This window comes from Mustelus asterias, chromosome 10 (assembly GCF_964213995.1).
Source record: "Mustelus asterias chromosome 10, sMusAst1.hap1.1, whole genome shotgun sequence".
In the NCBI taxonomy this organism is placed as follows: domain Eukaryota; kingdom Metazoa; phylum Chordata; class Chondrichthyes; order Carcharhiniformes; family Triakidae; genus Mustelus; species Mustelus asterias.
Genome location: NC_135810.1, coordinates 101,431,223 through 101,448,924, shown reverse-complemented (window position 1 = coordinate 101,448,924; position 17,702 = coordinate 101,431,223). Strand labels below are relative to the sequence as shown.

The window sequence follows — 17,702 nt, the reverse complement described above, 5'->3', positions numbered from 1 at the left end:
TTTTTAGAAATAGACAAAGACAGCAAATTTTGCTTATTATCCAGCCAGAAAATATGACCAAAATCATGATGACCAAGAACAAGATTTCACTCACTGTGATATTAATTCTATTATAGAGGGGGTTGATGGCCTAGTGGTATTATCGCAAGACTATTAATCCAGAAACTCAGCTAATGTTCTGGGTACCCCACAGCAGATGGTGGAATTTGGATTCAATGAAAAAAATCTGGAATTAAGAATCTACTGATGATCGTTAAACCATTGTCAATTGTTGGAAAATCTCATCTAGTTCACTAATGTCCTTCAAGGAAGGAAATCTGCCGTCCTTACTTGGCCTGACCGACATGTGACTCCAGACCCACGGCAACGTGGTTGACTCTCAACTGCCCTCTGAACAAGGGCAACTAGGGATGGGCAATAAATGCTGTCCAGCCAGCGATGCCCATGTCCCACGAATTAATAAAATATTCCTCTCACAGGAAGCATTTTATGATTAAGTCTTTCAATTTTTACAGCAAGTTCTACTCTCAAATCAATTATTCATGAGATGTGGACAGGAACACTTGGCCACATGGTTAATATATCTTCCAATAAAATGCGATGTATGCTATCTCACTTCATGTGGATAATATCATTCACTTAATAAAGTGAGATTAAATTTTAAATGAGATTAAACTTAATACTGAAATGAATTTATACACCAAATAAAATTTAAAATAATAAAAATATACCTCAGGGCTTAGGTATTTTCTAATACGCTTTTCCAAGAACTTCTTTTTCAAAATGGAATTGATAGATGGCCGATCACGAGGGTTCACTTTGAACAACTGGGCCGATAAGATCCTCAAGTCGTAGGTGTATCTGGGGCTTATTGGAGCATAGCGACCTTTACAGATCCTCACCACTAACTGATGCAAATTATTGCCTTCAAACTGGAATAAAAAACAGTTACTGAAATCATTCTCAGAATAAAGTGATAAAGGGACAAATAACACCAATTTTCCAAGTTTGTTGGAGCTATTATTTATTTTCCTTCTTAGATCAAGTCTACTTTTAGTCCATCTTACAACTCCATGGGAGTGGTGGCATAGTGGTATTGTCATTGGACTAGCAATCCAGAGAGCCAGGGTAATGCTCTGAGGACGGGGTTCGAATCCCACCATGGCCAATGGTGACAATAAAAGTCTAATGATAGCCACTAAACCATTGTCGACTGTCGTAAAAACCCATCTGGTTCACCAGGGAAGGAAATTTGCCGCCCTACATGTGACTCCAGATCCACAGCAATATGGGTGTCTGTAAAATGGACTAGTTCAAGGGCAATTAGGAATGGGCAATAAAATGCTGGCTCAGCCAGTGACATCCCTGAACCAATAAACAAATGGCTAAAAACCACAATTAATGAAGAAAAAGAAAGAGCTGAATTTTCCAAGCCATTTGGAGATGGGGTTAGCGGATTGGCAATATGGTGGGGTAAAGCATGGCGAGGGAAGCCAGCCCCAGGAAGCTCAGCAGTGTGGCTGCACGTCAAGTGGATAATGGTCCAATTAACGACCACTTCCCACCCTTTGCAGTCATTTGAGACGCCATCTCCTTCGTACTAGCTATCTCCATTGGATCTTTTTATTGGGCTGCAGCTCTTGGGAGAGGGCCACGGAGGCCTCTTAATTGACCGCATCAACTGCCCTCGGGAGCAGGATCTCCTCCCAACTTTGGCCCTGGGGCAACAGGACTTCCAGTTCGTCTGAGAAATTAAGCCCTAGGGTTTTAGTGAGAATAAACATGCCAACAACAAAGTAGAACCCAGCGGTAAATCTGTTGTTCACTGGGCTAAGAAAGCTCAGCTCCGTATTTTCTAGTACAGAATTTGAGCTCAGAGCTGTGAGATCCAAATCAGGCTTTCTTTTATCCATTCACAGGATGTGGGTATAATCTGCATTCTTGAGTTTTGTTTTATTTGTTTCTGGGTTTAAAGGTGCCTGTGGCAAGACCGGCATAAATACCCAGTTCTTAATTACAGAGAAGGTGGTGGTGAGTCACCTCTTTGAATCACTGCAATCCATGTGGGGAAGGTACTCCCACAGTGCCGTTACATATAGAATTCCAGGATTTTGATCCAGCAATGAGGGCGGCATGGTGGCACAATGGTTAGCACTGCTGCCTCACAGCACCAGGGACCCCGGTTCGATTCCCGGCTTGGGTCACTGTCTGTGTGGAGTTTGCACATTCTCCCCGTGTCTGCGTGGGTTTCCTTCGGGTGCCCTGGTTTCCCCCCACAGTCTGAAAGATGTGCAAGTTAGGTGCATTGGCCATGCTAAATTCTACCTCAGTGTACCCAGAAAGGTGCTGGAGTGTGGCGACTAGGGGATTTTCACAGTAAATTCATTGCAGTGTCAATGTAAGCCGACTTGTGACTAATAAATAAACTTTAACTTTAACTTTGAAAGAATGCCAAATATTTCTCAATCAGGATGGGTTTGGGAGTTGGGAGGGGTATTTGCAGGTGGTTCTGTTCCCCTGCTCCTGATGCTCTTGTTCTTCAAGAGGCTAGAGGCTGTAGGTGTGGGAGGAGCTTTTGAAGAAGCCTACATGAGTTGCTGCAATACATCTTACAGATGGTACACAATGCTGTCATGGTGCACCAGAGGTGGAGGAAGTGAATGTTTAAGGTGGTGGATAAGGTGTTGTTCCAGTGGGCTGCTTTGTCCAGGATTGTGTCAAGCTTCATGAATGTTGTTGGCGCTGCACTTATTCAGCCAAGTGGACAGTATTCCATCACACTCTTGGTTGTACCTTTAGGTGGCAGAAAGACTTTGGGTGGTGAGAAAGTGAGTCACTCACCCAGCCTCTGACCTGCTCTTCATAGAAATCATAGAAACCCTACAGTACAGAAAGAGGCCATTGGGCCCATCGAGTCTGCACCGACCACAATCCCACCCAGGCCCTACCCCCATACCCCTACATATTTTACCCGCTAATCCCTCTAATCTACGCATCCCAGGACACTAAGGGGCAATTTTAGCATGGCCAATCAACCTAACCCTCACATCTTTGGACTGTGGGAGGAAACCGGAGCACCCGGAGGAAACCCACGCAGACACGAGGAGAATGTGCAAACTCCACACAGACAGTGACCCAAGCCGGGAATCGAACCCAGGTCCCTGGAGCTGTGAAGCAGCAGTGCTAACCACTGTGCTACCGTGCCGCTCTTGTAGCCACATTACTTATAGGGCGAGAATAATTAAGTTTCTGGTCAACGGTGACTCCCAGGTTAATGTTGATTGTGTGTCCAGCAATGGTTATGTTATTCAAAGTCAAAGAGAGGTGGTTAAATTTTCTTTGCCTGGCACCACGAATGTTATTGCCACAAGTTTGGTGTTGTCCAGGTCTTACATAGAAACCCTACAGGAGACCATATGGCCCATCGAGTCTGCACCAACCACAATCCCACCCAGTTCCTATCCCCGTAGCCCCACTTATTTACCTTTCTAGTCGCCTTGACACTAAGGGGCAATTTAGCATGGCCAATCAACCTAAGTCGCACATCTTTGGACTGTGGGAGCAAACCAGAGCACCCGGAGGAAACCCACGCAGACACAAGGAGAATGTGCAAACTCCACACAGACAGTGACCCAAGCCGGGAATTGAACTCGGGTCCCTGGCGTGGTGAGGCGGCAGTGCTAACCACTGTGCCACCGTGCCGGTGGTTGCTGCATATTAGAACGTACGATTGCTTCAGCATTGAGGAATTGCGAATGGATGAACACCATGAAATCATCAGTGGACATCCCCATTTCTGGCTTCATATTGGAATGAGGTCATTGATGAAGCAACTCAAAATGGTTGTGCCTAGATCACTGCCCTGAGAAACAACGTTATCCTGGGGCTGTGATGATTGGCCTTCAACAACCACAAGCATCTTCCTTCATGCTGGGTCTGACTCTTAATTAGTGGAGAGTTTTCCCCGTGATTCCCATTGACGTCAGTTTTATAGGGGATCCCTGATGCTACATTCATTCAAATGCTACCTTGATGCTCACCTCTGGAATTTAGCTCTTTTTGCCCACATTTAGACCAAAGCTATAACGAGGTTTGGAGCTCAGTGGTCCTGGCGGAAACCATAGTGAGCATCATTGAACAGGGTAATGCTCTATAAGTGTTGTTTGATTGCACTGTCAATGACACCTTCTATCAAATTTGCTGATAATTGAGTGTTGACTGATGGGGTGGTATTTGGCCAGATTGCATTTGTCCTGATTTTTGTGGAGGGGACAGGCCCGGTAAAACTACTAGCATTATAGCTGTACTAGAACGGCTTGGTTAAAGGTGTGGTTAGCTTTGGTGCAAAAGTCTTCCACATTACAGCCAGGATGTTGTCACCGCCCATAACCTACCCACTGCACTCTGCCATTTGGAGTCAAAGAGTCAAAGAGGTTTACAGCACAGAAACAGGCCCTTCGGCTTAACTTGTCCGTGCTGCCCATTTTTTCACCCACTAAGATAGTCCCAATTGCCCACATTTGGCCCATATCCCTCTATACCCATCTTACCCATGTAACTGTCTAAATACTTTTTAAAAGACAAAATTGTACCCGTTCTCTACTACTACCTCTGGCAGCTCATTCCAGACACTCACCACCCTCTGTGTGAAAGAATTGCCCCTCTGGACCCTTTTGTATCTCTCCCCTCTCACCTTAAACCTATGCCCTCTAGTTTTAGGCTCCCCTAACTTTGGGAAAAGATGTTGACTATCTAGCTGATCTGGGCCCCTTATTATTGTATAGACCTCTATAAGATCACCCCTGAGTCTCCTACACTGCAGGGAAAAAAGTCCCAGTCTATCCAACCTCTGCTTATAACTCAAACCATCAAATCCCAGTAGCTTTCTAGTAAATCTTTTCTGCACTCTTTCTAATTCAATAATATATTTTATATAATAGGGTGACCAGATATCTTACCCAAAGCAAACATACATGAAACCATCAGATTGTTTCAGCCTCACATATTTGCTTCTAGAATGTCATTTGCCTGTCGTGCAGGTTAGGAAGCAAATCAGTTTTAAACTGCAAAGTATTGCAATCATGCTGATAACATCATACAAATAGTATACATTAGGGCAGGCTGAGCCATTGTGTGGCAAGTCAAGACACACATTAGAGATGGTTCATCATTGCAAATCCGTGACCTTATCCAGTACATGATGCACAAATAGGTAAATGTAAAAGATTAGATTAAAAAAGTGGTAGAAAAATAACACTCTGGTTAAGCCAACATCTGGAACATCTTTGCGTCAGCACGTATGCCATGCTTGATACAACGTGGGGCAAACATCTGTGGGGTTCCCCAGTTCAGTCGCCAAAACTATTTATACTGTTTTTCAAGGTTTACACAACTTTTCCAAAGTTATGGAGAAATAGCAAAGAACTTGTGCAGAAATTCACTCTGAAGCATATAAACTTGTAAATATGCTGTATACCTGTGAACAAATATCAGAGGATGTCCAATTATATGTCACTTGTACAATCTGCGTAAAGTGAAATTATTTGAAGTAGTTTCCTTGCCAAAGATAGGAGAGCATCACTCGAGTATGTCCAGATACGTTGCATAAATTTGCATATATCAATACACACATGCTTGAATTTATGATGTATGCTTGTGTTCTCGTCACTAAGTTGCTCTTAAGTTACATCTGACAATTACTGTACTTACTGGATGATTCAGACTGGCTAACTCATAGAGGACACATCCAAGAGACCAAATATCACTAAAAAAGAACAAAAATGATTACATGTATATGAAGGCAAGAGTTTATATATACAAAAGAAAATTTGAGGCAAAAATAGTTGTGATTCGATCCACTTCCTTAAAGTTTCAGCATAGTTATCAATTATTACAAAGATTTACACATAGCCTGACTTATATACACCTTTTAACCAAAATTTCCTTTTTCTACTTCAGAAATGAGTTATCAGGACTATCTGAGCGTTTACATTTCAATGTCAGATGTGTACAATAAGACACAACATTCTTTAAGTTTGAGTTACTTCTCTCTTCAGCCTATAATTGATAAAGCTGCATAGCCATCTATTTTTTAGATCTTGAGTGACTGGGTTTAAGCGAATGAGAATCAAACAAAATTAGACAACAAAATGCAGTTTTCGTTACAGCGCTACATAAATGTAAGTTGTTGTTGATAACACCATTTACACTTACGTTTTGTTATTGTATGGTCGATTCGCACATATCTCAGGGGATAAATAGTACGGTGTGCCTATACGTGTATCTGCTAACTCCATGGTACTAGGAAAAGAGTAGAATTGAAAAGAAAACTAAAAGTAAAAATAAGACGCAAAATAGTCAACGTAACATCTTTTCAAATTATTTTGAGCTCCGATTTGCATTTTAACATAAAACCACATGTCTCTTAAGAGTAAAGTGTGAAGGTAGTTAGTGATTTACAGTGACAGAGTGGTTAGCACTGCTACCCCACAGCACTATGAACCCGGGTTCGATTCCCAGCTTGGGTCACTATCTGTGTGGAGTTTGCACGTTCCCTCCTTGTCTGTGTAGGTTTCTTCCGAGTGCTCTGGTTTCCTCCCACAGTCCAAAAGACATGCTGGTTAGGTGCATTGGCCATGCTAAATTCTCTCTGAACAGGTGCCAGAGTGTGGCGACGAGGGGATTTTCACAGTAACTTCATTGCAGTGTTAATGTAAGCCTACTTGTGACATGGATAAATAAACTTAAACAATTTAACTGCTTGAAAGAATATACAGTATTTTTGAATAATGACAAGCCGCTAGCTGGCTCAGATTTACATTCTTAATAGTTACTCTCCAAGAAAAGGACATGAAATAATTTCAGATCCTTCTGGTCCAATGTAGCTGGAAGTAAACATTGTGTTTGTAACAATAACGAAAGGCGAAATTGGAACTTTTTACTGATTGTTATGTAAGTTTGCATCATTTTCTGTGAGTAAGCTCTTAAGAACATGCCCATTATACAGTCATGTGAACTATGTCAAAGCTCATTGGAAAGCTGATTGAGGAAACAAAAAAGGATTGGTGAGATTTAGGATGGAAGTTCATATTTGAAGCTGATGGGTCAGTAGTTTGGGAGGGGGCGGGGCGGGGTGAGGGAGGAGCACATCCACTGATCAGAAAACTGGTCCTTACCATGGCAATGTTAGAGAAGCCTGATGGGACTTAGCCCCAAACAGGCATCTACTGAACAACAATAGGCCTGCCCATCAAATCACCCAGTCCAGGGTGGAAATCCCACCTTTAATCAGAGACCGACAACTCTCCAGTACTGGCAATGTCACTGGGAGTCAGAGCCACTGCTGGTACTGTAAAGAACAAAGAAAATTACAGCACAGGAACAGGCCCTTTGGTCCACCACGCCTGCACCAACCATGCTGCCCAACTGAACTAAAACCCCCTACCCTTCCGGGGACCGTATCCCTCTATTCCCATCCTATTCATGTATTTGTCCAGACGCCCCTTAAAAGTTACTATACCTAGGCCTTTCCCAGGACTCAATGCTAAAGCGGCGGGAGAAAGGTAAATGGGGCGGAATGGGGAACCCAGGGAGGGGGTTGCTGTCAAGGTTGGGGGTTTGTGTTTGAGGGGAATGGTGGAGCTGGTGGAGGTTCACGCCATGAGGGAAGCACTGGTTGGTGCAAAGGGGTGGAAAACTCCTGTGCAGGTTTCCAGGTCCCATTGGAGGCACCATCTTCTCCACAATGCTCCACGTGACCCCTTGATCCTGGCCTCCCAGTGCCCCTCGTTGAGATCCCCAGTTCCTCACTCACCTGGGCCCCAATATACATGGAACTGCCTGTAGTTTGAGCGGTGGTCACCACTCCCAAGTGACGTTGCTGGGACTACAGAGTTGTCAACCATCCCATTGGCCGCCAGCTGCCTTGGACGAGACTTCCTCCCAAGAAAAGGGTGCAAATCTCACCTCAAAGCTCTGGACACCACTCTCAGAATTAAATTGCTGTGGGGCAGTCTTTGGGATAATGAGCGAGCTCCCCTGACATTAAACCCCCTGACAAGTTGACAAGTTGGGCTGAAGGGCCTGTTTCCATGCTGTAAACCTCTATGACTCTATGAGAGGTTTTCAGGATGGATTTGATGTTTTGATTTACGAGTATATTCTCTGTGCTGAGTAGATCAATAGCAGAAATTATCATTGGTAAAAGATCCAGAGGAGAGATGAGGAGTTGTCAGGATCTGGAACACAACGTGAAAAGGTGGCAGAAGCTGATTCTGTAAATAATTTCACAAGTACACTATTTTCATTTCCATTTTAGGTATTATCCCCTGACATTATACAGGGGGCCTGGGGAGCACAGCACCCTGTAAAATCTAGCCCAATATTTGCAGAAACTGTACATGATATTTTTGTACAGTTAATTTTCCAGCAATGATTTTATCTGGTTAGATAGTGACAAATTAAAATTAGAACATTAGGGAGTAATAATACAGATTACTGGAGTTTGCAACGGAATATCCTAAAATGTAGCTAGGCAACAAGTAAAAATGAATGTCTGTAGCTTAGCAACGTTTTCTTGTTATTAAAAATTATGATGCATGAAGAGCTTATTATGAGCCACTTGTTTTAAAAGCACAAAATTGAATCCCTGTTTAACCGACCGTGGGTGGAATTTAATGAACGCGCCAGGGTTATTGCCCACTGGTTAGAGAACAGGTGATAATTCATGTTGTCTCTTCCAGGAGGCATGATGCTATTCTGAGCTAATCGGGCACTTCCCTGGATGGCGTCCGGCCTCCCACTTGACTAAGGCCCCAGTTAAGTGGAAACCTACCTCTGAGAGCTGGCAGCTCCAGTGCCATCGGGAACAATGGCCACTGCCAGTATTACACTCGGGCCCACAGGAAGGATCAGTCACTGATCCCCAGACAGGTCAGTGTGGGAGTCGCGAGGAGGAAGTTGCTGGCCAGGACTGGGCTGAGGGGCGGGGGCGGGGGGGGGGGGGGGCGTTGGTTGTCAGCAAGAACATGGGGCGGCTTCCCCCTTCTCAATGTGTGGCTCCCTCTTCCCAATGCCTATTCTCAGTGAGAGAGCCCACCCATAGCAAGAGGAATTGCTGGGTGGCCTCCCCAGTTGGCAAGTCGCCTGCTCACCACTGGCTGGATGGACCCTTTAAGTGACCCTAAATGGCTATGTGAGGATCTCAATTCCACCCTTCCCGTCTGGGGCTTGATCGAGGGATGGGGGGGAGAGGGAGTTCAAAATAGCTGCAGGATCCTCTCTTCACACCCTGCTGCCCATTCAAATGCCCACCCCACCCCAGGGGGTGGGAGGGGGGCAGAGTGGGTGTTGGTGGAATGAAATTCCAACAATTCATTCCGGAAGTTAAGCCAGACTTAAAGCGGAAAAACTGTCACCTAAAATGGAAATGAAAATAGTGTACTTGTGAAATTATTTACAGAATCAGCTTCTGCCACCTTTTCACGTTGTGTTCCAGATCCTGACAACTCCTCATCTCTCTTCTGGATCTTTTACCAATGATAATTTTTGCTATTGATCTACTCAGCGCAGAGAATATACTTGTAAATCAAAACATCAAACCCATCCTGAAAACCTCTCATAGAGTCATAGAGGTTTACAGCATGGAAACAGGCCCTTCGGCCCAACTTGTCCATGCCGCCCTTTTTTTTAAAATCCCGAAGCTAGTCCCAATTACCTGCGTTTGGCCCATATCCCTCTATACCAATCCATCTATACCAGTCTAAATGCTTTTTAAAGACAAAATTGCACCCGCCTCTACGACTGCCTCTAGCAGCCTGTTCCAGACATTCACCACCCTCTGTGTGAAAGAAATTGCCCCTCTGGACCTCCTGGGTCATCTCTTAATCTTTTCTGTTTCCAGGAGTAATCCTAACTTTTCCAAACTCTATCAGTTTAATATATAACGCACTCTTTCTATCTTTGCGGTAGAAAACATTAAAACCGGTGCTATAACAGTTTTAGTTAATGGAAACTTACTTGTTCAACATGCGTGCTATTCCAAAATCTCCAAGTTTTACAGCCACTCCTTTATTACAAAGAAAAATGTTCTGTGGATAGAAATATATTTTATTCACAATGCTAAACATAAGTTCCCATGACAACCACAGCTCCTTTTGTTAATGCTTTCAATGTTTGGAGCTATTGTTTAATTCTATTTCATTTAACGCAGACATCTATAAAATTATTTAACAAGAATACATAACATTTATATGCAAGCCAATATAATTCATCCATATTACTATAAAGAAAGGAACATAAACTGCAGCTCGGTTCATTGGAATTCTATGAAGTGGTGAGGCCAAGAGACATTGATCAGAAGTTAGACATTCTACCAAAAGGAGGAATGAAAAGTCAGACAAACAATCCCTTGGACCATTTTGTGGCACAGTGGTTAGCACTGCTGCCGCACAGAGGTAGGCACCTGGGTTCGATTCCTGGCTTGGGTCGCTGTCTGTGCGGAGTTTGCACATTCTCCCCGTGTCTGCGTGGGTTTCCTCCGGGGGCTCCGGTTTCCTCCCACAGTCAGAAAGGCGTGCTGGTTAGGTGCATTGGCCATGCTAAATTCTCCCTCAGTGTACCCGAACAGGCACCGGAGTGTGGCGACTAGAGGATTTTCACAATAACTTCATTGCAGTGTTAATGTCAGCCTACTTGTGACTAATAAATAAATTTTACTTTTACTTTTCTTGCAGACTTACTGGTGATGAATTGCAATGGCAAGGAGGTCGGTTTTCACAGAAGGAGGAAGTGACAAGGGCAAGGAAAATGTGGAAAGAGGGAAGATAAACTCAATCCTCGAAACATCATAAAGAAAGATGCTAAAAGGGCTGAGAAACAAAGGAGCAAATGACCTACAAAATGTCACAGCTCGCAACCAGCTGCAGCTTATGGCTGAAGAAGCCATCATACTCGATCCTGTCCTCTAACCTCAACACTCACTCCAAGTCCACTTGCCTCAAAATATGCACAATTATCTGTATGGTAATTTGAATCTGGAAGGACTCCCTCAGTGCAAAGTGTACATTATATAATATTTTAAACAAGTAAATCTATGGGCTAAAAGAAGAAGCGGAACAACAAAAAAAATCAGAATAGTGGAAAAACATAAAATGACAGTGGGCGGCACGGTGGCACAGTGGTTAGCACTGCTGCCTCAGAGCGCCAGGGACGCAGGTTCATATCAAGCCTTGGGTGACTGTCTGTGTGGAGTTTGCACATTCTCCCCATGTCTGCGTGAGTTTCCTCCGGGTGCACCGGTTTCCTCCCACAATCCAAAGATGTGCAGGTTAGGTTGATTGATTGGCCATGTTAAATTGACCCTAGTGTCAGGGGGACTAGCCGGGTAAATACTTGGGATTACGGGGATAGGGCCTGGGTGGGATTGTGGTCGGTACAGACTTGATGGGCCGAATGGTCTCCTTCTGGCACTGTAAGGATTCTATGATATGATTCTATGACAGAAAATTTGGGCTTCAATAACAACGAGCAGGACACAGTAATTCGGAACAAAAAGGTTAGAGAGCTGAATCTTACGGCCGTTCATGCTGATGGGATTTTCTGGTCCCGCTGCAGTGAACGGAGATTTGGCTGGGTGTCAAATTTTCCGTCCTCGCTGCAGTGACAGTGGGGCATGATCGCGCCCATAGTATTAAACCAGTATTAAATCTATGTAAAGGGACCATAAACCATTCACAGAAGAAGAGAAAGAGTGACCAGAATATGCAGGAGCTCCATTGCTGAAAAATAGGACACATTGGGGTCGAAATCTTTCATCCTCGTACATGGTGCTGCTGAAACGCCCAACTTTCCATTCTCGCTCGCAATAGATTCTGCCACGGACAAGACTGGAGAATCCCACCCACGTTGTTGAAGCTTTTCAACTTGCACTCACTAGGACAATTCACAAGAATTCCAAATGTGAAGGCAACAACAATTTATACGGCACGGGAAGAGAGAGCTGATTGGTTGACAAGTGTAACCTGATTCGTAGAGGCAAGAATTTAGAATTTAGAAATTTGGAAAACTCTCATAGTTTAATAATATGTCTCTTAAGGCACAGAGGAGCAAAAACTGTCACGGTGTTTACTTAAAGTATTGACATTGATTAGATTTAGATAACCTTGCCACCTGATTCATCAAATTCAGTCCAAATGGTTTCAGTATATAAGTAACATTTCAGAACCACTGGCAATGATTCATTATCTGAGCCTTTTAAGTAGACATTATCTAGTTATACAATTTGATATATCAGCATTTAGAATTATAAAATGTTTGTTTAATTTGACTGTAAAATGTTCTCTAAAACAATACAAAAATGCTGCCATCATTCCAAAAGGGTTCAGTACATTTGACTTGTTTTCCCACACCTAGTTTTGATCCCATCTGACAGTTACCTGTGTCTTGATATCTCTGTGCAGGATTTTCCTGTCATGAATGTGCTTCAGCCCTAAGCAGATTTGCACAAACCAGTCCAAGATCTGAAAAAAAATGTTATGGAATGTCAGTCATGTATTTTTCAGCACAAAGCAATTGATTATGAAAACTAGTGGTCAGAATATTAAACCATTGCAGTCTGACCATTAGTAAGAGAACTGTACAGGGTAGGAATGGCTGTAACCTCTCCAGTTCCTTGAGAGCAGTAGGTGGTACAGCAAATGTTTGGATGTAAAGGAATCGAGTGTTGGAGGACTCTAGGCTCTAATGAAGCTGAGAAATAATGGCCCTGAGGTGCATGAAAATTTGAAAACTGTAGCTCCCGGCTTCAACCTGACATAGAATCATAGAATCCCTACAGTGCAGAAGGAGGCCATTTGGCCCATCGAGTCTGCACCGACTCTCCAACAGAGCATCCCACCCAAACCCTCCACCCCGACAACCCCACGTATTTACCTCACTAATCCCCCTAACCTACACATCTTGGGACACTAAGGGGCAATTTAGCATGGCCAATCCACCTAACCTGCACATGGTTGGACAGTGGGAGGAAACCAGAGCACCCAGAGGAAACTCACACAGACACAGGAAGAATGTGCAAACTCCACACAGACAATGACCCAAGCCGGGAATTGAACCCGGGTCCCTGGCACTGTGAGGCAGAAGTGCTAACCACTGTGCCACCATGTCACATGCTCCCAGTTGCTGTAATTTTGATGACAGCATCAGTCAAGCTCCCTGTTAAAGACAGGCAGGACCCCACTTAACATTCAAAAGCCACAGCGCGATGACACCGGGCGAGCAGCAAAGTCAACTTTACTTCAAGTCAGGGAAAGTCCCACACTGTTTGCAACCTGGCAGCAGCACAATCATGGCAGAGGGAGGTCAGGGGAAGCATTTTTAAACCTACATTTCTCAGAATTCCTGGTGGGCAAAGATAGAACGGACATCCTCATCCCCCTCCCCCCAACCTGCCCTCCGCCCGCCCCCCACCCGCCCACCTCCCTTAACACCCCCAATAGTGACCATGCCTCAACTTTCACTGACTGCTGGGATACAGCCCCTTGCCACATTCTTACTCCCATACACGATAGGTGGAACCCTGGAAGCTTTTATTTAAATGACATCCAGCTGTTAGAACATAGAACATAGAACAGTACAGCACAGAACAGGCCCTTCGGCCCACGATGTTGTGCCGAGCTTTATCTGAAACCAAGATCAAGCTATCCCACTCCCTATCATCCTGGTGTGCTCCATGTGCCTATCCAATAACCGCTTAAATGTTCCTAAAGTATCTGACTCCACTATCACTGCAGGCAGTCCATTCCACACCCCAACCACTCTCTGCGTAAAGAACCTACCTCTGATATCCTTCCTATATCTCCCACCACGAACCCTATAGTTATGCCCCCTTGTAATAGCTCCATCCACCCGAGGAAATAGCCTTTCAACGTTCACTCTATCTATCCCCTTCATCATTTTATAAACCTCTATTAAGATCAACAAAGCCTTCAGGTTTCCAGACAACCTAGCTGTGCAACAAAACTTGAGGCTCATTCTACACAGTTTCAGCCCCCTTTGGTCTTAGTAATCACATTGGTTGATGAATGTACTTGTGTAGAGTCCTTCACATACTAAAACAACCCAAGGCAATTCTTTTGGAAAACAGAAGCTGAGAAATAATAAAAGAATGAGGATACTTTATCAAATGCATGTTTGAAAGGAGAACTGAGCCAAAAAGAAATTTAGAAAGACAGATGTACATGATAAGAATGGCTGTAACCTCTCCACTTCCTTGAAAGCAGTAAGTGGTACAGCAAGTGTTTGGATATAAAGGAATCGAGTGTTGGAGGACTCTAGGCTCTAATGAAGGACGAGAGAAGGCTGCAGTGATAGGGGACTAAAAGCCCACAGGGATTTATTTGTAAGCAAGGACAATGATTATGATTTCCGTGCATTGTCACTAGAAGCCACTGGAGCTGGTGAGGAAAATAGTGATGGATGAACAGAACTTAATGCAAGAAGAGATGCAGGCAATACAGTTCAGTACAAATTGGAGTTTGTACTTGGAAAATAGCTAATGTAACATCTATTCACAAAAAAGAGGGGGACAGGAAGCTACAGGCCAGTCAGCCTAACATCTGTCATTGGGAAGGTGCTGGAATCCATTATCAAGGAGGCTATAGTAGGATACTTGGAAAATCACAATGTGATCAGCCAGACTCAACATAGCTGTGTGAAGGGGAAATTGTTTTTAACTAATCTATTTGAATTTTTGATGAAGTAACATTCAAGGTGGATAAACGGCAACCAGTAAGTGTAGTGTACGTGGTTTTCCAAAAGACTGCAGTGGTTCAAGAAGGCGGCTCATCACCACCTTCTCAAGGGTAATTAGGGATGGGCAATAAATGCTGGCCTAGCCAGTGATGCCCACATCCTTGGAATGAGTTTTTAAAAATGTATAAGTAGCCACATCAAAGGTACACAAGATAAGATCACATGATGTCAGGGATAATATATTAGCCTGGATAAAGGAATGGTAAGCTAACAGAATGCAGAGAATATGGATAAATGGGTCTTTTTCGTATCGGCAAGCAGTAATTAGTGGGGTGCCACAGGGATAAACTATTTACAATCAACATCAATGATCATAGAATCTTACAGTGCAGAAGGAGGCCATTCGGCCTTACTGACCACAATCCTCCACAGGCCCTATCCTCATAACCCCATGCATTTACCCGAGCTAGTCCCCCTGACACTAAGGGGCAATTTAGCATGGCCAATCCACCTAACTTGCACACCTTTGGACTGTGGGAGGAAACCGGAGCACCCGGAGGAAACCCACGCAGACACGGGGAGAATGTGCAAACTCCACACAGATGGTGACCCAAGCCGGGAATCAAACCCGGGTCCCTGGCACTGTGAGGCAGCAGTGCTCACCACTGTGCCATCGTGCCTCCCACAAATTAATGAAGGGATTGAATGTATGGTTAATAAATTTGCTGATAAAACAAAGATAAGTAAGTGAGCCAGTTGTCAAGAGGATGTCAAGGGTTTGAAAAGGGATATGGATAGGTCAAATAAGTGGGCAAAATTCCCCACTTACATATTCCAAGTTCCTCAGCTATCATTGGCTATCAATGTTGATTCCATTCTAAGTTCCAAAAAAGAATAATTTACATAATCAGATATAAAGAACAAGAGGAAATGTCAAGGGATAAAAATTTGTGTTTTGTGTTCTTCTTTTCTCACAGGGGTGAGCTGACAGAATGGATTGATTTCCTCTTACTCTTACTCATTCTCGATGCCTCACTAAACGCTCAGCTGGTATAGCTTCACTTGGGTTCACGAAGATCATAGCAGGTGAAATTCCCAGGGTAGCGTGGGAACTTCCCCAGCCCAATAAAGCAACCAGTAGTTTCAGGAAAGGTTTTTCCTCAGCCCTAAACAGAATCTAAATGGGATGCTTTGGAAGAAGTCCAGGTTCACTCCAAAGTACGGACACCATTCCTCTCTCTCCGACATATCCCAATAACAATCTGGGGACTTCAACGGTTCAACTCTACTGGAGTTTCTAATGAATGAGTACATTTTTAGCTCTTACCTGCTCCTCTGCAAAGCAAACTCCATGCTGCATGTTGATTCTGTGCATCAGGTCACCACCATCGCAATACTCCATTACTATGTACAGGTTTTGCCGCTCTATAAATCAGAGCCAAAAATCATTCCATTTGTAAATCATTTCCAAGTCCTGTTTTTAAAAAGAGGTGAATCCTATAAACAGATATATCTCCTTTATTTGTACATCTGTGAATGGATAAGGAAGTATGAAAAGAACCCTTTCCAGCCACAGGTCACGGAACATGTTGTGCAGGCAGTATGACTTAGAAATTCACTCAGGATAGCAGTAAACGGGTCCAGGCTATTTTGAACTCCCAGATCTTTTTAATATGCTGTTAGCAGGAATTGACAGGTGGGGTGGACTCTGTATGACATTGCGGGACACGCCATTTTCATTTTTTTGCCAAGGTGTCCCAAAATATGGTGGGAAAATTTGGCAGCACAGCCAACGGGCTACCCTCCGCTTTTCCCACCCGAGATGACACTTTGCCAAAAAATGGCCGACAGGCAGAATTCTCCAATCACATTCATCCCACCCCTGCTATCAGTGAGAATGGAGAATGTAGCGCTCAGCCAAAACTGAGCACCGGAGAATCCCAGCCACGGACAAGGGTGGAGGTTTTTGGCATATGTGCAATCTCCATAATGTTGAGGTCATTATTTTGTAGTTTTAATGTAATCCTTGTACATACCTTAAGGATTCTGAGTTAGCCCTACTCCCCAATAACATCCTATTGTTGCAGAGAAAGGTAAGGGAGATGGAATTGTACTAAGTGTGGGCTCAGTCAAGATTTCATGATGGGGCATAATATCTATAAAATCCCAGAGCTATGGACTAAGAAACTTTCTGAGGGACAGAGTGGAGATATGGGTCACAAATAAATTCTTTGGTTCATATCATGAGTACTAGTGTGTTAACCCAACCGACAGCTGAAAATCCACATTATTTGGCTTTTCTTTCAGACAACTAAAGACCTTCAAATGAATCGAACAGTGTAACAATGTTGGGGTGCTTCATTTTTTCCATAAGTATCACTTCTTTAAGGGAAGCTTCTTTTTCTTTCTGGTGCATCTGAAAGTAAGTACACACAAAAATCCACAATGAGTAATGATACTCAACAGACTGGGCAGCATCTGTGGAGAGAGAAATGGAATTAACATTTCAAGTTGTTGGCCTTTTGTCAAAACTGGCAAAGGGTAGCGAGATGGGGAGGCAGTGGGGTGATGGTATTATTGCTGGACTATTAATACAGAGACCCAGTGTAAAACTCTGGAGGCCCAAGTTCGAATCCCACTACAGCAGATGGCAAAATTTGAAATCAATAAAAATCTGGAATTAAAAGTCTAATGATGACCATGAAACCATTGTTGGTTGTCATAAAAACCTGTCTGGTTCACTAATGCCCTTTAGGGAAGGAAATCTTCCATTCTTACCCAGTCTGGCCTCAATGTGACTCCAGACCCACAGAAATGTGGTTGACTTTTAATTGGCCCAGAAAGTCACTCAATTCAAGAGCAATTGCGCAATAGCCAGTGATGTCCAAATCCTATGAATGAATAAAAAAAACAGCAACAGTTTTTAAAAATTGAGGCAGGGGAGGCAAGAA

General features: G+C 43.7%; 1 protein-coding gene across 1 annotated transcript in view; it reads right to left on the bottom strand.

Annotated features, from left to right (window-relative positions):
• Window positions 1–17,702, bottom strand: part of LOC144499468 (serine/threonine-protein kinase Nek5-like) — a 40,501-nt gene that overhangs the window by 15,682 nt on the left and 7,117 nt on the right. Inside the window, exons 3-9 of the mRNA XM_078221456.1 lie at window positions 17,071–17,167; window positions 16,079–16,176; window positions 12,435–12,518; window positions 10,018–10,088; window positions 6,214–6,300; window positions 5,710–5,764; window positions 732–932 (exon numbers count right to left, since the gene is read on the bottom strand). Of these exons, the coding sequence (XP_078077582.1) occupies window positions 732–932; window positions 5,710–5,764; window positions 6,214–6,300; window positions 10,018–10,088; window positions 12,435–12,518; window positions 16,079–16,176; window positions 17,071–17,167 (693 nt within the window). The remainder of the gene's footprint in view (window positions 1–731; window positions 933–5,709; window positions 5,765–6,213; window positions 6,301–10,017; window positions 10,089–12,434; window positions 12,519–16,078; window positions 16,177–17,070; window positions 17,168–17,702) is intronic.